Genomic DNA, 21,553 nt, shown 5'->3' on the forward strand with positions numbered 1-21,553 from the left:
AGGGAGAGGGAGAAGCAGACACGTCCCTGAGCCGAGAGCCTGATGTGGGTCTCAATCTCAGGACCCCAAGATCATGACCCAAGCTGAAGGCAGATGCTTAACTGACTAAGCCACCCAGGCACTCCCTCTGTATCCTACTTAATAGCAGCACTTCCCTCCTCCCTGACTCCCACTACCCTCTCCCTCCTCCTTGCCCTACGTGATTTATAGACTCCACAACAAACCGCATTTCAGCCTCAGGGAACTGGAGCTGATGATTATGCACAGGGACCCTAAAGAGGATTAAATAACCTGTATCAGCCTCACGCACTGTACTCAGTAAACCAGGTCCACCGCCTCCCAAAGATCCATCAGACCAGTTTGTTAAACCTCTGAAAGGACATTTCTTTCTAAGCAAAGCTCACAACTACATCTGTCAAGAAAGCCAATCCTGCAAGGCAGTCAACAATATAAATTCCAGGGCTCCATGGGACGTCCACAGGTCAGACACTTCCCCTCCTGCCTGGAAGAAGAAGATAGAGCTAGGAAAGTGTGAGAAGGGTCCATCTGCTGAGTCTGGCCTCCGCCATAAGAGGGCAGTGGTGTCCTATGAGCCCGGGTAGTCCAGTCCGCTAGGGAGCTAGGCCTGGGAGTGCCCCTAGACCAAGAGTAGGGTACTCTGGACATCATCCACTTTCATCCCAGGAGGGACGGACATAACCTCCGCCCCTCCCATTCTCACAGCACCCACGTTTCCAGGGCCTGTCACAGCATTGGGATTATGACTACTTAGTATATTGGAGGATTCTGTGTCTGTTGAGAGACTGCTTCCTGGTTCACAGACAACTCACTTCTCACTGTTTCCTCGTATGGCCCAGAAGGGGTGAGAGGAGTCTCTGGGGTGTCTCTTCTAAGGCACCCTGGTGAACTCATCGCCTCCCAAAGGACCCACATCCTCATGCCATTTACTTGGGGGTTAGGATTTCAACACGTGGATTTAGGAGAGACATATCCACTGCAGATACTTTTTTAAAAAGGCAGAAACTAAGGGCCAAAAAGGACTAACATGCACAGAGTGGTTGGTGGCAGGGCCAGGGTTCCTTCCTACTGCACCTGCTTTGCCCCAAAGCCTGCACCATTTACCAAACACTTCTCGGGGGCCTCGTCCTTTGCTGGATGCTTTATAGACGCATGCTATTATTCCTCACACTTGACCCATCTTGGAGGTAGGAATTGCTATTCCTGATGGTCCTTGGGGTCTCTGAGTCCCACAAGAGACTTGCAGTTGGGACTGACACCCGAGACTCCAGACTCCTCACCACACTTGTTTCTGCATCACACTTGTTTCTTCGTACCACACAGACACCTGGGCACCTGGAAACAGAGTGCACATCCCAGAGGGGCTTATTAGGAATATGGATTCCTTGGGGCACCTGGGTGGCTCAGTTGGTTAAGCGTCTGCCTTCGGCTCAGGTCATGATCCCAGGGTCCTGGGATGGAGCCCCACATTGGGCTCCCCGCTCTGCGGAAAGCCTGCTCCTGCCACTCCCCCTGCTTGTGCTCTCTCTTTGTGTCAAATAGGTAAGTAAAATCTTAAAAAAAAAAAAAAAAAAAAAAAAAAGGGCTATGGATTCCTGAGCCCCAACTTGGGCACTGAGGTACTACAAAGGTGGGGTCTTGGAAATCTGTGAGTGTGTGTTTAACTCCCTCCATGATCTGAATGGCCCACCTGGTCTAACATTCATCAGTTCCCTCCACGCCCACCTACCTCCCACCTGTGCACTTTCCTCGGGCCCCTCAGTCATCTCTTACCTGGGCACCACCTCTAGGCTGGTCTCCTGGGTTCAACATTTGCCCTCCTACCGTCCAATCACCAAACAGCAGCCAGAGTGAGCTTTTAAAAACACATCAGGTTAAACCATTTTCCTGCTTAGAACGCTTCTGGCAGCTTCCGTTTACACCAAGAATAAAACCCAAACTCCTCTTCGTGGGACCGGTCTCTGAGCGCGCCCCCCTCCTCACCCGACCCCTTACTCCCTCCACCGCAGTCAGATGTGCGGGTCTCACCTGCCTTCGTTCCGCACACACCGCTCTGGTCACCAACCCAAGATCGGTGCACTTGGGATGCTCCTGGCACGGAATTCTCTTCCCGTGGGTCTTGGTGGGGCTGGCTGCTGTTTCTCAGGCCTCAGCTCAGCTCTCACCTCCTCACAGAAACCTTCCCTGACCACCTTCTCTGGAATAATCCTTGGTCCCTTTTTTATCACTCGATTCCGTCTCCTTTCTTGTCACTGAATGTTCGTGTTTGTTTATTGCAGACTTCCTTCACCAGAACAGGGGTCCTCCAAGAACCAGGGGCTTTATGTATTGTTCATTGTGTATCAGTGCTCGGAACTGAGGCCCCTTCCTGGGTTAGCCATTCCCTACCAACCTATCCAGAGCCCACACCCTCAACCACCTCCTTTGGGGTGGGGGGCTGCAGGGTCGTTCTGGGCCACTCTCCACCTGCCCTAATCCCACCTGGGCCAGGTACCAGACACGTGGGGGCAGGCTCCTGGAGCACTTGTCTTTGAAGCCCTGGGCCGACATGCAAGATGTCTGATTTGGCCAAGGCAGCCACGTTGCGGGAAGCATTTGGTATGGGTGCTAATCAGCCCCCATCTGGAACTCTCCCCACCAGCCACAGACATACACCCCAGCAGGCCAGCTCTGAGGCGGGAAGGAAGCTGAAAGTTTGGGGTATCTGTTCCTCTATTTCAAGAGATCCAAGAATAATGGATATGGCAAAGGATAGGGGAACAGAGGTTGGACAGCTGCTTCAGATGCCCTCTGGGGGGAATGCCCAGTGGGGTAGGTGGTAGAAGCTTCAGCCCTTCTCACCCACCAAAGGCACCCCTGTCTTAACAACGGCTTCTGTTTGTTTAACTTAACGTTGTGCCAGTCATGACGCCATATGCTTTATTCGTTGATACACGTTAGCCCACTTACTCCTCACAACATTCTTTTCCATTTGAGAAAACTGAGGCACAGAGAGGCTAACTGCCTTGCCTCCGGTCACACAGCCAGGAAAGGGCAGCAGAGCAGGGTTTCAAAGCAGGAACTCCTGCCAGGAGTTCCTGAACCATGCAGTAAGATGACAAAAAGAAAGAAAAGGCCATCTTGATTGGAAAGCAAGAAGTAAAACTGTCTCAATTCGGAGACAACATGATTGTGTACACAGAAGTCCTGAGGAATCTACAAAAAAGCTTCTAGAATGAGTAAGCGAGTTTTGCAAGGCTGAAGAATACAAGGCCAGTATACGGGCTGGTCCGCACTGGATCCCTGTGGAATATGCCCAAAGCACTTTGGACCGACTCTGTGGGCCGACTGGGATGTGGTTGGCCTACTGGTTGGTCATGAGCAGAGCTCCTAGGGTCGGCGGCTACGGCGAGAACTGCTCAACCACTGCCCACAGGTGACATGGGCAAATGATTTACTCTCTAGCTCAGTTTTCTTCTACTTAAAATGGATATTAATAGTGCATCAGGGAGGAAAAAAGAGCATCAGCCTCACAGGTTTGTGGGGAGGATTCCCAGAACAAATGCATTTAAATCCCTAAGGCCAGAAACTGCCAGTGGTGTTCACGTGCCTTTGTGGGGAGGAGAGGGGTGTGCAGAGGGGCTTGAGGCATCTGCTGGGAATGCAAGCACGGTAAGAGCTGAGGCCTTCAGAATCAGGCTTCCCACCAGCGTGCAATTCTTCAGGACCCCCATTCCACACTGCTCATCCTTGGATCTCTCTCGCCAGCACATTTCCAGAGGTCCGTAGCCCAACTGCCTGCAATTACAGCCTGCTGCCACCAGGCGGGTTCTGGAGCCCGGGCTGTGGATCCTGGGCTCCGCAGCAGGGACTTCTCAGAATGGAATTACCCAGGGAGAGCCATGGAGATTTTTGGTCAAGGGCCCTACTGCCCTCTCTGAAGTCTGACTGCTGAAGGAAGCCAGCATTACTCTCTGGGAGGCATGGCAGGTGGGTGGGAAGGTTGTTTAACTCCATTGGTCAGCATATAGTGGAAAGGAGATTCAAGATTTATTTATGGAAACAAGAGGCCTCTGTGGGGCCTACAGTGGGTGGAAGGTAATACCGGGGCCACTGGAGGCATCAGAAGCCTAGCGGTGAGGTTTCAAAGGAGAGGCCAGGTTGGCGACAAGGGGAGGAGGACTACCAAGGGTGACTTTCCCCATTGACCCTTGGGAGGAAACCCCAGATGGGCCTTGTAAATGGACACACCAAGTGTACATCTCTCCCCGTGCTGTGCTTCCATCTGCCTGGGTACAAGACCAGAAGTATGGGGGTCTTTGGGAGTACCTGAAGCTCCAAATGGGGATGGCCTGCCTATAAAAGTGTGAGCTCAAGCGTCTTCCTGTATGTGTGTGTGTGCTCGTCGGCACATGCCAACTGAGGATGCACAGACAGTGCCTGTGGGATGCCAGTGGACTGGACGGGTGACCCTCCAACTAGCAGGTGTTGGAATACAGGTATGAACTCACACTCTCCAGGGGGCACACCTCCTCCTGGCCAGGAGGTCCTGGATAGGAGAGCCAGGGCCTGGCCCTGCACTGATGGCCTTCCTGGTCTTTTGACTTCCTCAGGGAGGGTCTGGAAATGGGTACCCCGAGCATTTGGAAATTCTAGGCATCGGGAGGGCACTTGGTGGCCATCTTGGTCCACCCCCACGGGCTACTTGAAAACTCTTAAGTTGTCCATGAAAAGGAAAAAAAAAAGGTAGGTAATGATTTTAGGGAAGTAACAAAGTGGGACGCCAATATTTGAGAGTCAGCTGGAAGCATGAAGATTACACCCAGCCCCGTCAGAGATTTCTGGTTGCTTTGAACTGTGGCGATCTCTTTGGGAGCTGACATCCCAGGTGTGTCAGAGAAGTTTCCTTGGGGAGGGCACAAGAGTGACTTTCAAAAGCAGTGGAACAACTCTTCCCATCCCCTCTCCAGTTTCTAGGCACTTTCCACATTTCCTCTTCATGCAGATATGCAGATACATGTGTCGACCCCTTCGGAGGCTAAGTGATAAATGTTCCAAGTAATTTTTATTTTAGAATACAAGAGAGGTACAAATGTATTTACAGTTGTACATATACAATCAAATAATATATATCACAGTTTCGTAAATATCATTTTAGATAAATATTTACAAAGTTAAAGTGACCATTTTCTGGAAGTAGAACACAGTTTCTTGAAAACTCTATACATTTTATACTTTTCTTTATTATTATAGTTTTTTTATTTTACAAAACGCCCTACGGGAGTTCTGGTACATGACTGCAAGGTGGGACAGGAGACACCAGAGGGCGCCCACGGCCAGAGTTTGGGGAGACTCGGGAGGAGGCAAGGGAGGGTGTGGGTGGGCGGGGCGGACACCCCCCACCGCCCCCACCACCGGGATCGCGCACTGCCTGGGAAGTGCTTTCTCCGCCGAGAAGCCGGTCTTGCCCTCTTCCCGCAGGAGTGTGGCCAGGAGGGGAAGGGACGCTTCTCCTCCCTGAGCAAGAAGTCAGAGATGAAGGGGAGGAGACATGGCTCCAACTATCTCATTTTTTACGGATGGGGAAGGGGGAAACTGAGGCCGCAAGAGGGCCTTCCCCGGGTACCCCAGTGGATTTCCGTCTGCCCTCGCGCTCGGCCTGCCCGGGACACTGCACCCTGCTCGTGCCTCGTCCCTCCCCAGGAGCCGGCTTTGGGGGTAAGGTGGCCAGAAGGAGAAAAGGGCCCGCCTGCCAGGGAAGAGCAGGTCTCGGGTCTCTTCTGGCTGCCCCAGAGCCCCGCCAGCCCCCAGCTCTCAAGATCGTGTCGGTGACTCGCGACACCGCGGGGCACCAGTCCCAAGAGGCAGCCGGAGGGGCCGTGCGCGCACCGGCCCGCCGCCCGCCTCCCGCCCCCAGGCTCCCCGCCCCCGCTGAGGCCCTACCACCCCCGAGGGATGCCAGCCCGGGAAGCCGGCTGGACAGGTGTGCCAGAGCGCCCCCGACGCCGGGCGTGGGGACCCTCGAGGAGGAGACGGCCGAGCAGCCGCCCCAGCCGGGGGGCCCGCAAAAGGGACCCTGCCCCTCCGTGTCCTCACCTGCGAGACGGAGCGCAGACTGTGTGCCTAGGGGCTCACTTGTTGGGACGCACCTACAGCGCCGGGCGCCGGGCCCTCTGCGGCCGGGGTGGGGGTGTCAAGCGCGGGGAGAACAGCCCCGGCCCGCGCCCCGCGAGCTGTAGGCGGGAGGCGGGACGCGCGTGCGCGAGGAGGCGGGGCGCGCGTGCGCGGCGTGCGCGTGCGCGGCGCTCACAGCACCATGGCCGGCAGGTGGTGCGCGGCCGCGGCGGCGGCGGCGGCGGCGGCGGCGAGCGCGGGCGCGTGCGCGTGCGGCGCGGGCAGGGCGGGCGAGTGCGGCTGCAGCGCGGCGCTGGGCGGCCGGTGGCGCGCGCTCTTCTGGTGGGCGCGCAGGCCGGCCAGCTGCGAGTAGGCGCTCTGGCACACCTGGCACTTGTAGGGGCGCTCGCCCGTGTGCAGGCGCACGTGGTTGCGCAGCGTGGACGACTGGCTGAAGCGGCGGTTGCAGAAGCGGCACACGAAGGGCTTGTCCAGCGTGTGGATGCGCATGTGCGAGCGCAGGTTGCTGCGCGAGTTGAAGCCGCGGTGGCAGATGACGCAGCGCATGCGGCCCGCGGTGCCCGCCGCCGAGTCCGCCGGGTGGAAGTCCTCTGGCCGCGCGGGCAGGGCGCGGGGGCGGGAGGGGGGGGGGGGAGAGAGCAGCCTCGTTACGACCCCGCGCCGCCCGGCCCCCGGCTCCCGCGCCCCACCCCCAGGCGCGCGCTCCTCCCGGCGCCCGGCCGGTCCCGCCCCGCCCGCCTGGGATCCACGGGGGTGAGGGCGCGGGTCTGAGCAGGCTGCTCCGCGGCGCTGCCGGAGGGATGGGAGGAACTTGAGGTCAAAGAGGACTTGGACTCCAGACCGTGCTGTGAGACCTCGGGGGCTGAGTGACTTCGCCCCCGAACCTCAACGTCCTCATCTGTAAAATGGGTACCGACTACGACCTCGCGGGGCTATGCACAACTTCCCGAGATGATCATAAAAACCTGCATTTGAGGGGCGCCTGGGTGGCTCAGTGGTTTGGAATGCTGCCTTCGGCTCGGGTCATGATCTCAGGGTCCTGGGATCGAGCCCCGCATTGGGCTCTCTGCTCCGCAGGAAGCCTGCTTCCCTCTCTCTCTCTCTTTCTCTCTCTCTCTCTCTGCCTGCCTCTCTGCCTACTTGTGATCTCTGTCTGACAAATAAATAAATAAAATCTTAAAAAAAAACAAAAAAACCTGCATTTGACCTCCCTTAGCCTGTATACGGGAGGAGCCTCACTCAAAGTAGCCATCTGTAAATGGCAGGCTTCCATAGAAGGCCCCTCCCCCCAAAATAAACCCTTTCATTTATTCATCCCACAAATATGTACTGAGTGCCTACTATGTACCAGGGAACTGCGCCTCACCTTTCTCATTGCTGAGATGGAGGTAATGGTAACATCACCCCCATAAGCCCGCTGTGAGCATCAGAGAAATTACTGTTTGTAAAACATTAGCTCATAAATAGTAGTTCATGAGCCTCGGGTTCTCCCTCTAACCAGATTTCACAACGGTTTTATGAGGACCCAAGTGGGGTGATACCTGTAAAAGTTTCAGCTCAGTACTTGGTATGAAATAGGTCTTGGGCAAACGGTGTCTATCGTGATGACCAGTGTCCCCCACAACACACACACAGGCACACTGTAGCCCACCTTCATTAAACAGATTAATACCAAGCGCCTCCACCAGGCCCTGCACCAGGGACAGAGGGAAATGTACATTGTCAGAGCTGGAAGGGAGTTTAAAGATCATCTCAGTTTGGGACCAACATCTTGCCTTTACAGATGGAGAAACTGAGACACAGAGCCCTTCCTAGGATCGTACAGCAGAACAGGAACTCAATCTAGGCTCCCACCACGGGGCCCTTACTCCTTCTGCCTCTCGGGTATCCTGCCCACCCAACCTGCCCCCAGATAATTTATTTTATCCAGAAAACAGTGTCATTTGTGTCCAGACTGTGGTAGTAGCTCTGGGGGGTGTTGGCCTGCTTAAGCCAGTAGCCTCACGGGCTTGATACTGCTGGAGATTGAACCCGGGTCCCTGGACACCAGGAGCGTGCACAAACAGGTGCACGCACTCACTCACTCTCTCACTCTGGGTTCCACGGGTCCCTTGTCATTGCGGCCTCACAGAGGCTACCTACCATGCTTGTTCTTCTTCTGCTCCTCCTCCAGCCCGGGCACACCAGGGATCCCCAGAAAGGTGTTGTGTGAGTTTCCATACCACACCAGCAGCTCCTGGTCAGGCGGGATCATCTACAGAGAAGAAAGGCAGATAAGATCAGGGAGGCAGCAGGCCCCAGGGTGAGAGTCACGGTCTCACACGTGCCCCTGCAGCCGGGGCGGGGGGGGGGGGGGGCAGCTGTCCTGCACCTGCCATGGAGACGTAGATCCAGTCTTGGCTCCAAGAAAGCCACACGGGCCATCGCTAGCAAGCTGCTGAAACACAGAAGGCCCTGGGATGCTCAGGCCCTGCCCTCTCCCTACTTCCCCTCCCAGCTCAGGCCTGGCCGTTTCTGTCCTAGCTGCTGCAGCCGCCCAGCCGCATAAGAGTTCCACAGTGACAGCAGCAGAATTCAAGGCTTGTAGCAAGGTGAGGTACTGGAAGAAGGAAAGCTAGAAAATGTTTCCTTTCTTACTGAGGGGAACCAGCATCAGCCAACCCTCTGGTCGGCAGGTCTGAATCAGATGTTCCCAAGGAGCGTGGGCTGCAGGGCACCCCACGGTACTTCGTTACATCCTGTCTGATAATGTTCTGGAAACATCTCTCACGCAAAACGCCCACAAGGCAGCAGCACGCCCCGTGTACCTCTCTCCGGATCACAAGCTCTGTGTGACTCCGTGCACACGGCAAATGCTAAAAAAGAACCACTGGGGTGGAGGAACCCCCCCGACCTCAGGAAACACTGAGGCACACAGCCTGGAACAAAATCCATTCCTGCAGGACGGAACTCGACAGATGGTGACAGTTCTCTGCTAATCCCAGGGAGGACCTGCACCAGGGAAATGGGAAGGCCCCTGGGAGGAAGGGGTTTGCAGTGACAGTCCCGGGAGGCTGTGGAAGGCCTGCTCCTGGGGAGGCACGGACCATAAATCCCTCACTCCAGGATGTCCCCAGGGGCCCATAGGCCTGTGGTGAAAGCCAGTTAGCCCTCCCAAGTGGGGAACCTTCAGGCCCCAGCCAGCTAAGACAAATGAGAGAGATGGGGCGTCTGGGCTGGCTCAGTCCGTGGAGCGGGCGACTTTTGATCTCGGGGTTGTGAGTTCAAGCCCCACACTGGGTGTAGAGAAGACTTAAAAATAAAATCTTTAAAAAAAGAAAAGACTGTTGAAAGAGCCGCCACCCTCCCAAGCCTGCACCCCATAGAGCTCAATTTGCCACCTATCCTAGGGGTCCTCTGGGAGCTTCCCAGGGAAATCCGGCCACACCCAGGCAGCAACTGGTTTGCTTTCCTCCTGGGTCCTCAGCCGCCTCAAAGGAGTTAAAGCGCCAAAGATTCCATCTAGGGGTATCTGAAATCACACAAGAATGGGACCCCCTCTTTTGGGTTCCCTGCTTACAGAGAAGGCCCACCCCTTCCATCTGACTCTGGCCTGCCACATGCAACACCCTTCTGTACCACAGCTTCTTTCCTCTGGTCAGAGGCAGGAAGACCCTCAGACCACCAGCCAGCTCTGCTCGACGCTGAAAGGAGAGAGGCAGGAGAGGAGGGATGCAGGAAGAAAAGTGTGAGGGGTCTGGTCACGGCCATCCTCCTGAGGCTCAGCCTGGGGCCACCGTGTCCCTGCCCCCATGGCCTGTGGGCCATCACGTCAAGCCCTTGGCATCAGGGAGTGACCGGAAGCCAGGCAGAAAGTGCCAAACTGGCTCGGAGGTACAGGGTCCAAATGTGGAAGAGTCAAGTACAGTCCCTGAACCCGAGGAGAATTCGGTGGCCCCTCAAAGAGAGCACACAGGTCAGAATCTGGCACCATGGCAAAAGTCCTCGAGGCCATTCACAGTCATGGCCGTTGTCCTGGGGGTCAGCGGGGCAGAGCTGGAGGCCCTGCTGGAAAGGGGACGGAGAGACAGAGGTTTCGTGAGTCCTCCAGAAAAGAGGAGGAAGGAAGGGAAACACTTAAGATCAGTTTGTTGGGAAGGAAACTGCTCCCTGTGGGAGGATGGACACTGGGCCGATGGACCCTGGGCCACCGGGCCCCTGGGTGACCTTAGGCAAGCACTCATCCCCTCTAAGCTTGTGTCCTCAAGTGAGGAGTTGGGGAACGCGATCCCTGAGGTCCCCCAACTCTGAGACTCTGATTGTAAGTCACCTCTGACACTGTGCTGGCCCCTGGCTTCGATGTTCACAATCAGGGTTCTTTGAAAGCAACCAGCCCCCCCATCAGACTTGTCTGAAGAGGAGACAGCACTGGCAGAGGTCACACACGTCAGGGTCCACCTGGGCTCCTCACCTGCTGTGCAAGTTGCCTTCTGGTGCTAGGCCTCTGTTTCTGGGACTATAAAAGAGGGACAGTGCCCCTGCTCAGCCTCACGGGGTCAGGGCTCAGCGGAGCCGTGTGCAGAAAACTTTGCAGGGTGGATGGACACAGGAGCGCGTGTTTTAATTTTCCCTGAGCTCGCCAGCATCTCAGGAAAGTCCCCCAGTGCTCCCCACAGAGCCTGCAGTGTGGCTTGGGGCCACCGGCACAGTGAAAACCCAGGGCGACCGGTGGCTTTGCCGTTAGGGACCAACAACATCACAGGCTAGGCTCCAGTGCCACTGCTTCCTGCTTTGCTGGGTCGCGGGGTGGGGGGCACCCCCAGGGAGAGCACAGATGTGCAGAGCAGGCTCTGCAAGCCCCCAGCGGATATGGCCCTGAGGTGCACCTCCAGACTCTCAGCCCAGGAATCAAATATCCACATCAACACCAGCCTTTTTATTGTAATGGATAATAACAATTGTTATTAAATGTAAATTTGGGGCACCCGGGTGTCTCCCCAACCCACTTGGCCATCCCAAGTCAGACGCTTTACAGACTGACTTCGGCTCAGGTCATGATCTCAGGGTCCTGGAATCGAGCCCCACATCGGGCTCCCTGTTCAGCAGGAAGCCTGCTTCTCCCTCTCCCGCTCCCCCTGCTTGTGGTCCCTCTCTAGCTCTGTCTCTCTCTGTCAAATAAATAAATAAATAAAATCTTTAAAAAACAAAACAAAACAAAACAAAAAAACAGTGGTGATGTGTGAGAAGCCAAGAACTCTGGGTTTGCACAAATTCCGAATATTATTTAAAATCATTGTTTGGAATATGATTTTCTAAATGAGCGCTTCGATACTGACTTTTAACATTGAATGCAGCATTTACTTACTAACACATTTTTTGCATGGACTAAAATTAATCTTCCGAGTTCATTTCAGAAATCAGAGCAACGACGCAGACACATTGACCAACCCGTGTAAACAGGTGAGGGGTCGGGGGAGGCGAAAAGGGACTCTCTCTCCCACCCTGGACGCCCAGCCACGGTGGCCAGTTTTCTGAGCTTCTTTCCCTAGAAGGGTTTGTCATTTTGAGTCTATTCAGAAATGCTGATTTAAGGTTGGTGGGGAGCAGCACGACAGGCAGAGTGGCTTCTACTTTTTCATATGAGATATCTGATTTTTTAAAAAATAATGAGCACACAGTACTTTTTATACTATCTCTATGTTAAAGAAAGCAAATCTGGGGCGTCTGGGTGGCTCAGTCGGTTAAGCATCCGTCTCTAGATTTCAGCTCTGGTCTTGATCTCAGGGTAGGGTGAGTTCAAGCCCTGTGCTGGCTCCACTTAAAAAAAAAAAAATCTATTAAGAGGAATCTACTGGAATTGAGAATGGCACAAATATCGAGAAGCCACCAGCACTGGGGAAGGCCGGAGGTGGAGTCTGTTGGCCCTTCAGAGCTCTGAGCCCCTTTGAGCTCAGCGACAGCCCCTGCCCTGGGTGCCCAGTCCCTACTTGCTCGTTGGTACCCCCCATGGGATAACCAGGAGGACCCTCAGGACCAGCAGACTCTCTGGGAGATCCTGGCACTATTGTCTGCAGGTTCCCAGGGTCCCGGCAGCTGACCGACTAAGCGCAAAGAACAGCCACTGTCGCCCTCCCAGGCTTCCCGGTCCCTCGATGCTACTGTTGCTTCGTCGCCAGCTGTAACTGACAGGACCCTGCCGGGACTGTCCTTTCAGGCCCGGAGAACCAGAATCACAAAGGTGTCCTCTTCGAGGCAGCAGGGACTGATGCAGGACACACAGTAAACCAAATAATTCCCCCAGGAAACGGAATCCCGTATCATAAAATCCACATCCCCGAGATTCTGGGCGAGTATCGGGACCTGAGTCTTCCCTCGACAAATCACGTAATCTCTCAGGTCACGCTTCTGAACCTTCCCCACCAGCCCAGCCATTCTGTCCTGCCCCCTTTCTGAATTTTTATTATAAATGGAAACCGATCTGGTTTTGGTTTGTTTTCTTGATCTAAATGTATGTCACACTATTGAACACACTCCCAGGAGTCTTGGACACCCTCCCTTCCCCCCGGGGCGGTGCAGAAACCCTAGTCCAGAAGGATCTCTGTGTCATCTGGACGAATATCAATTTCCATTGTACCACAGATGTCCTGACACACCAATTAATAGAGTTCCAGCAAATACGTATTGATCGGGGAGGCCCCACGGCTTGGTGACCAAGAGCTCTGCTCCGGGGTCCGACAAGCCTGGATTCAAATCACAGCTCACTAATGCCCTGTGATCTCCTTGAACCTCAGTTTTGCCATCATTAAAATGGGGAGAGTAATAGTATCTTCACAGAGTGGAGAGGACTCGAGTCTTAAAAATTTGCTAAGACTTTAGCACGATACCAGCAGGGGATAAATGCTCCGTGTATTATCAAGGATGCTTATTATTAATAATCAGGGTACCCCAACTGCGTCTGCCGCCGAGCAACGTCAAAAGGAAAATGGTGCCAGGAAAAGCAGACATGGTACTCAGGGAGCTGCCATATAAAATGTCTGGGTGTTTGAAAGGAAAAGGAAAGCTTCGGGCACAGTAATCTGCCAAGACACCGGGAGGGGAAAGACTGGGAATTATCTTCCCAGCTCCAGAGTCCAAAGCTCTCTTAACTTAATTACTAAATCCTTTCCTTGCACGGAGTTTTGGCATCAAAGGGTCTTGCTTCCTGGGGTAGCTGGTTTTGTTTCTTTGGGAGAACAGGGGTCTCTGTGTCCCCCCCACTTTCGACCCAGTCCCCATCACCTGCAGAAAGACTTACTCATTCGACACCAAATGGTCACTTGCTATGCGCTGGGTGCTTTGTAGAGAGGCCATTTTAGGCCTTTCTACAAAGGCCTACCTCACACTATAGTAACATCTTCTGTGGTTGAATCTATGGGGAAAATGCCCCAGGAATGGCGTGCCGTAGATCCGGCCAGATGCCAGTCCCGCCTGGGGGTTCTCCACTGACTGGCTGGCCTTCCAACCCTGTCTACATTTGGAGGGCTACTATTTTGTATCGGTGGAAAATTGGAGAGCAGCGACAGTGCATCCTGCTTACCAAATAAAGATGGGCCTTCCCATTGTGGGGGTGAGTCACGGGGGACTTGTAGGGGTAGATAAATGGCAGTTCTAAGTGACAGAAAGACTAAGAAAACGGGTCGTAGCCAAGACCCATCTCCTCGAATAACTCGCACGAGCACACAAAACAAACAGCCCATGTATCCTGGAGACTTTAGGGAGTGGCCTGGCAGAAAAGCAATTTCTTCTGCTGGAGCCTAGAAGGGCCAGCGAGCCCTGGTCTCTGCCCAGCGCACGCTGGGTGGTCACACTGGCCCAGACGCACCCCTGGTCTGGTAAGTGGAATCTGACATGGCCACACGATGATCTGAGAAAAACTGCCACCCCGGGAAAAGTGTCCAGCTTTGCTGATGAAAAGCGAAATGACCGTAACGTGATATTCTCTGTTCCCTTGTCCCTCACTCAAGCAGTCCCTGCTTCACAGGCTTGCTTACCTCTGGGGCAAAGCATTGACTGGAAATTCAGGGCATCTCGCTCGTGTTATCCTGCATGAATCGATTTCTTTTTCCTGATTCTCTTTTATCAACTTAAATCCCAATAAAACGTAAATGACTCTAGGGTTGCCTGGGTCCTTTGGCCCCAAACCACACGAGCGTTCCCACGATCTCTCATGTGCATGCGTGTGCATCTGTCCCTGTGTACGTGTGCGTGCACTTGTGTTAGAGAGGAGGAAGGGAACGACTGTGGGTCTCCCACCTCCTCTGTATCAGGACGGCAGGGAAGCAGGCAGGATGCGTGTGTGAGGCCGGGAAGACGGGGCTGGGGAGGATCCTGGAGTTACTCTGTGCTCCAGTGAGATTCAGCCACACCTGAGGCCGATTCCTTGTTCCCACAGGGTGGCGGCCCAGCCAGATGGTCACAGGAGCCACCTTTGTCCTAGGTGCCTGGGCCCCTTCGGTCCTACCGTCACACAGCCCCAAGCTATTCCGCGTCCCCTGAATGCCAGTCCAGAAACGGGGCACCTTTCTTTACCCTCCACTTCCTGGTGCTCCCAGAGTCTACCCCTCAGCTGGGACCCCCCTCCCAGGCCACACCAGCACCCAGGCAAAGACCATTCTGTTGTCATCCCTGGGAGATTTCCTGGAGCCTGGTTTTTGAGGGACAACTGGACCCCAGTTCCAGAAGCTGCTAGGCCCCAGTGCCCCTCAGGCCTTAGAAAGATTTGAGGCTCTGAGTCCCAGGGAGAAAAATGGACTAGAGGGAAGTCATTCTCTGTCCCTGGGAGACTTGCTTCAGACCTCTCCAAAATTCAACCAAGGCTAGCCCCTCTCCCAAGGGAGGACACTGCCTCTCTCCATTAGTGTTCTCCACCAGCGGAGTGGAAGCAGGAGGTCCAGACAAGTTGGGGCTGGGGGAGGGGGAGAACATCCCATCCACACCCCCACACGGCACTCACCCCCAGTCTGCCATGGGGAAAAAGGACAGCTTGTCCCGCTCCTGGGCCAGACGCTGAGCATCCTGCCAAGAGACCCTGTCTGGAGGGTGCCGACAGCTTGGCCCACCATGGCTACCACTACTTGTCTTGCCTCAGCCCCTCTCTGTAGCCCAGGAGCTTTTCTGCCTCTGTCCAAGGTTTCCCTACTGGGAACACCTCCTCTTCCATTCTCCTGAAACTTCCCATGACCTGGGCATGGTTTAGTTACTCTCAACCACGGGATATGATATTTATCTGCAGCTACCTTTCCCTTTCCCTCGCCTCGAAGCAGTTCGATCCAGCACAGGCATTAGCACCAACATCTCCCCCAATGCCTGGTAAGAGCTCCCGAGTCCCCCTGCCACCAAGTGAACCCCAGCCTCCTTGTCGGCAAACTGTGGATCATCGCAGAACCCTCCCTCGTGGATTAAATACACAAAGATTATAAGGGATAAGGCATCCACAGAATCTAGGAGACACTTCAAACAGCGCGTGATCTACGTGTCACAGCCGAGACTTGGAGTCGTGATCCGCTTCAACGTCCCATGCGTGCAGAACAAGGAACAGCATGCAGCGAAAATCCTGCGGACACGATGACCTCTCTCGCCTTCAAATGCTTTCCCCATGTCTTGCTCTCTGTATCTCTTGGCTTCTGAACCTCAGGACGCCCTAAGCAGCTATCTGGGGACCTCAGAGTAGAGGGACTCATGACATCCACAATGGCCTAAAGTCAAAAGTTCCATACTTGCTGACTTGCAGTGCAGAAAACCTGCCAGGATGTTCCTGCTCCCAGAGACCATGATGCCTGGGCAGGGCCAGCGGGGGCCGGCATCAGTGCTCCTCCATTCCCCCCGTCCCATCAGAACCCGGACACGGCTGCCTGCACCCCTTCTCCCAGCTGCCCCCTGGCTTCGTACACAGCAGCGCATGCACTCACCTCGATAGCCTTGTAGAAGATACTGGTGCCGATCTGGACGACCTCCAGGTTCTGCTCCTGTTCGTTCCGCGCACACTTGATGTAGGTCATCCAACTCCGGTGGTCCTCCTGGCTGGCATCAATGAAGTAGCGCACTGTGCCGTCCTCATTGAACACCTGCGCGCAGGTAAATTAGGGACAGAGTATGGCAGGCTGAGCCACCTGTGTCCGGGCCAGGCCCGTGCTGCTGGCATATCAGCCTATGCTCCCTCTATCCCCACAACAGCCCCAGGAAGGACTCTATAATCATCTCAGCTTTCCTGCTGAGAAGGGGGGGGTGGCTCTGGGCTCAGAGCTGGAGGCCAGGCAGCTAGAAGTGACTGACAGGGTGTCAGTCTCCAGGGCCCCAAGGGCTCCCGCAGCCATGTTCTGCCCATCTCCGGAAGGAAAGGGTCTCCAAGGGATCACTGATTCAACAAAGTGCCATCCAGCTAATTCCCTGGGGACGCAGATGTGCTCCCCAAAGCGGCGGCAAGCACAGACCAGGAATCAGAGGGGGACCCAGGAGCCTGGAGAGGGAAGGCTGGCTCACTGTGGCACCCTGGTCTGGCCCAAGCCCCCTTGTGGGAGCTACCAAGAGTACTCAGAGATCAGACTAGAGCCCAACTTCCTAACCTAGCAACAAATGGAGACGAAAACTACTGGCCCAGGTCTCCAGGGAGGGAGGAGGTGAGGTCAGGACAGGTGTCTGGACCATTGCCGTATTCTCTTCCTCCCGAGCTGTGACCAGGGGCAAGATTTGTGACACTGGGCTTCTCCAGGGACTGTCAGGTGGGGGCTTGGGGGGAACGCATGGAGGGAAGGGAAATGAGATTAGGGAGAGGGTGCCAGCCTGGCCGCTGTGTGGTGAGAGCCCCAGGGGGGAGGAAATGCTTTGGGAATGGCTTTGTCCTCAGGGTGTCTGGGAATGGCTTTGTCCTCAGGGTGTCCTAAGGATGGCTGTCCTGACATCTGGCACTGTCGAAGGAGAGGAGGGTCAGAAGCCGGGGTGGAAGCTTCTCTGAGCTTCAGTTTCCCTCTGGAGAATGGGAATAATAATTCACAGGTGCTGAGATCATTTGGTGGCATGCGGGTCACTGCCTCAGAAAGTTGACTCAACACCAATTTGTCCCCCGATGATTTCCAGTTGTCACTATTCTGCCTGGGCTGAGAAGCCCATTCCTAGGAAGCATGGGCCCCTCCATTCTCCATGCTGGCCACCCTCACCCCCAGCTCAGCGAGGGCTTTCCTTGCAACTTCCTCCGGAGGAAAAGAATGCAGGTCCTGGGAGGTCTCTTTGGTTTCGGTGCTGTCCGCAACTGCGCTGTAGGCTAGCCACATGGCTTCCTGGGGCCTCAGCGCCCTCCTCTGAAGTAGGGCCAACAACAGTCCCAAGGGTTGGCCAGAGGAAAGAGGATCAGAATTTCCAAACAAAGGCCTTAGCTGTCTTAGCTGGGTTGGGGATGTACCTCCAGGCACAGGGCGGCAGGATCCGCAATCCCGGCAATCCCGAGTCAGGCAGCACAGGCGACCAAGCACCCCAAGATCCCAGCAGGGGCGACAGGGACAGAGTGGCGGATACCTACCTCCCACATCAGGTTGTTGTTCTTGCAGATGTCCACGTGCTCCGGGGCGATGATGCGGCCGGTGAAGGGGCCCATCTCCGTGCCCGCCTTGATCCACGTCTTGGAGAAGATGCCGAGGCCCTCGCCGGGGATGGAACTCTGCGCGATGATCACCTCCGCCGGCAGCACCAGGCTGGACAGCTTCTGCACCTCTGTGACCGCCACCGGGGGCAGGGGGACCGGGTAAGAGCCTGAGGCAGGGGATGGTCGGCCCTTCCCGCCAGAGACTCAGGGCGGTCCCATCCGGCCAGACCCACCTCAGGCCCGCCCTGGAGTGACTCGGGAGAAGTCACTGGGGTGTGTGTTTGTGTGCGGTGGAAGGGGGAGGCGACGGCGGAGTTGGGGGGTGCTCCGCGCAAGAGTCGCCCCCGTTTGCAACCCGGGAACGTCTGTGTCCTCCGAAGCAAGAGGTGCTTTGGGGCTCATTTCTGGGAGCTTTTATTGTTTTTATTTATTTATTTACTTATTTGGGCTCTCCACTAATTCTCAAACCATCCACAACCTCCCTGACCCCCACCCTGTAAGATTTAAGAACAACTGTGCCCACCGCAGCGGGCGGCGGCTTTACAAATGGGAAAACGGAGGCGCTTCCAGGAGGCGGTGATCGTCAAGCCTGGGATCGCCCTTCCGCGGGACAATCCGCGCTCACTGCGCCTCCCTGCTCAGAACACGGGGCGCTGTCGAAGGGCCCCGGATGCTGCCAGGAGCTCTCTTTTCTGGGGTGCGGGAGGCCCTGCGCGGGGGGCCGGCTGGCGACTGCGCTGGGAAGAGACCTCAGGCTGCGGGCGGGGGGTAGTGGGGGGGCGCGGAAGCTCAAAAGGAACACCGGCTTCGGCGGGCCGCCTCGGGGCGCTCTCTGGATGACCCCGGGCCCACCTCGGTCCTCCTCGCCGCCCAGGATCCCAGGTGCCCTAAAGGGTGGCGCCGGACCCCCGCGAGCCCTGAGTCGCCCTCTGGGCGGGAAAGAGCCCGGCGGCCCCCAGCCCCCTCCCCACCCCCTGCCCCTGCCGGGCCTGGCAGCCGGAGTGGGGGCGGCGAGGCGCACAGGGACGGCCTCCGTGTCTTACAAGGTTCCCCTCTAAGCTACCTGGGAAAATAGCCGGCGAGCGGGCCGGCTGAAAGCGGGGGGGTTAAACGGTGTCCATTGCGGCGCGGCCGGCAATTTGTCACGCTGTTAAAGTGATAGCATTCATTCGGCTCCATTCGAAAGAAATTGCTAATTCTAAATTCATTAGCCCTGGAAGAATGCTGTAGCAGTAAATTGTAGCTCAATGCGGAGAGGACTTGTTTAAAAGGGGCCGAGGAATTCCCCTTACAAAAAGGGGGGATTAGATGGTTGACATAGCGTGAATGGAAGTGGAATTAGTCTGCACGGTGAATTAAGAGAGGAACAGAAATCGTCACGGGGGAAGAGAGGGCGACGCGCAGAGATGCCAGCGCCGGGCAAAGATATTGTTTGCAGGTTGATGAATGAGGAATAAGAACTTGAGACATCTTAAAGAAAAGAAACTTTTCTGGCTCTCTCTTTCTCTCCCTCGCTCCCTCCACGGCTTTCTCTGCCGGCCCGCCCGCCCTCCGCCCCCTCCCCAGCCCCCCTGCCTTTTAAAGTTCTCGGTTGAAGTGGGAACTTTCTCGGGTCAAGCCCAAGTTAACTAAATGAATTTTAAACCCCTTCTTTTTGAGTCAACTGCTATTACACGCCTAGTAAGGCTTTAAATGCCGGGAACCCGCCGGCTCAAAGGGGTGAGGGGCGGGCCGGGGGGCGCCGGGGGCCGCAGGGCCGGGGCAGCCTGGACGCGGCGATCCCTTCTCTGAGCCGCCGGGGGCGCGGAGCGGCTTCCCGCCCCGCCCGGGCTTTGGCTGCTCGCGCCCCGGTTCGGCTCCCGGGAAACTGAGGCCCACCGAACAGCCGCGACGCCCCGTGTCCCTGCCGTGCCCCGTGCGTCGCCAGGACGGGAACCCGGCGCCGCCTGGAGGTGGGGGGGGGGGGCGCGACCGGCCTCGACGGCGCGACTCACCGCCGGAGAAGGACTGCGCCAGGACCTCGGCGGTGAAGGCTGTCTTGGGGCTGGCGTGGTGGCTCTTGTCCTCGAAGAGCTGCTCGCCCAGCACGTTGCGCCAGCGGCCGTACAGGAAACTGTGCAGGATGTCGGAGGTGATGACCTCGGCCAGTGCCAGCCCCGGCGCCTTCAGCCCGGTCTTGAGCACCAGGGCCTCAGCCGGGAGCACGGAGCCCATCATGGGCGATCCGGGGCTCGCCGGCGCCGGGGACGGACGGCCGGGCGGACACGGGGATGCGGCGGGCGAGAGGGGAGCGCAGGAGCGAGAGAGGAGGGCTGTGACGGAGGAGGAGGAAGAGGAGCAGGGGGAGGACGAGGACGAGGAGCGGGGGGGTGGGGGGAGGACTTAGGAGGGAGCAGGAGGCGAGGCGGGCTGGGACGAAAGTGAACGAGGGGGAGCCAGGCGGAGAGGGAGAGAGAGATGGAGAAATCAGCAGAGGTGGCAGAGGCGGCGCGGAGGGCTGGAGACACAGGGGTGGAGGCGGAGGCGGGTGCGGGGGGTGCAGGGCGGGTGGGAGGCGGGCGGCTGCAGAGAAACGGCGGCGAGGGGTTCTGGGACGCGCGCTCGCCTCTCGCACACCCGGCCCGGACGGTTTTCGCCTTGGCAAAAGCTCAGCGCCTTTATAGGAGCCGCAGTGACCCTCCTAATTGGTTATTAATGACCCCCTGACGTCGGACAGACTTGTTGTACCCGGCCGGGCTCGAGGAGCCCTCGTCGCCAGAGCTCAAGGGGCGGGGGCGCGCGGGCGGCTTGGAATTGTCCCTTTTCGCTCCTCCCGCCCCTCCCTGGCCCTTCCTCTCCGCCCCCCCTCCTCTTCCTCCTCCTCTCCCCGTGGGAAGCGCTGGGCTGGGAGGGAGGCTCAGCCCTCGGCGAGGAGAGGAGGGGACGGAGCAGGGGAGGGGGCGTGGGGAGGCTCCCTCGGACTCCAGGGACCCGACTGGGCAGGAGGGACGCCTGGCCTTGAGCCCTGCCGGCCCGGAGCTCACCCACCAGCCCAGGGCGGATCTGCACTTCTCATCCCGGCTGGCGGCATTCACCTCCCCTAGGCTCCCTGGCCCTCCTGGCCAGCCGGGTTCTCCGGAGCGCCTAGCAGAGCTCCAGAACACGGGCTGCGCTGCTCTCCTGATGCAGACGGCGCTTGCCAGAGTCGGCTGCTTCGCTTCAACCGGGCCGCTAAACTGCGGGGTCCACAGCTGGCAGCCCAGTGTGAAACTCTTCCCCCGCGGCAAGGGCTGCAGGGAGGGGCTGTAGCGCGGGTTGGGGCTGAGCCCTGCCCTAGGCGGTGTCGTGGGCAACGGGCTCGACTCTGGCGGGCTAGGGACCGAAATCCGCACAGGCTGTGGGTTGCCCAGAATAGGTTTTTCTGATGGATATGGGAGGGGGGTGGAAAAGGGTCCCCGGCCAGTTCTGAGTGGGAGCAGCCTTGCTCCAAAGCCAAGGATCTCCGAAAACTGCAGGCGGTGCCCGCCGGCCTTGAAGCTCCGGCCTCCCAGCGCCTTCGCTCAGCTGCGACCTCGGGGAGACCTCTGCATTCTGCAGTCCTTCTTTCTTGCCTCCTAGTTCTCCTTCTTTCTCTTCTGGCCTCCCCCTTCTCTCCCTTCCTCCCAACTGCCCCCTCCCCCATTCCACCAGGATGCTTTCTGCACACAGGTTCCAAGGCACCCAGGGCGCCAGTGCCGTGTTTCTCCATCTCTTTCCCGTGACAAGGAGCTGCTGAGCCCGGCGCCTAGGAGGGAAGACCAACGCTTCCTGCAGCCTTTGCTGACTTCTTAGGCTAGCCTCAAGCCGCCG

General features: G+C 56.9%; 1 protein-coding gene across 1 annotated transcript; it reads right to left on the reverse strand.

Moving 5' to 3' along the window:
- Window positions 1-5,049: 5,049 nt before the first annotated feature.
- Window positions 5,050-20,032, reverse strand: PRDM12 (PR/SET domain 12). The gene is made up of 5 exons (XM_032308735.1): window positions 19,720-20,032; window positions 17,663-17,853; window positions 16,059-16,214; window positions 8,275-8,386; window positions 5,050-6,722 (listed from the first exon to the last, which is right to left on the reverse strand). Exons 1-5 carry the CDS (start codon window positions 19,940-19,942, stop codon window positions 6,304-6,306), a joined length of 1,101 nt encoding a protein of 366 aa, XP_032164626.1. The 5' UTR covers window positions 19,943-20,032; the 3' UTR covers window positions 5,050-6,303.
- Window positions 20,033-21,553: the final 1,521 nt, after the last annotated feature.

This window comes from Mustela erminea, chromosome 12 (assembly GCF_009829155.1).
Source record: "Mustela erminea isolate mMusErm1 chromosome 12, mMusErm1.Pri, whole genome shotgun sequence".
In the NCBI taxonomy this organism is placed as follows: domain Eukaryota; kingdom Metazoa; phylum Chordata; class Mammalia; order Carnivora; family Mustelidae; genus Mustela; species Mustela erminea.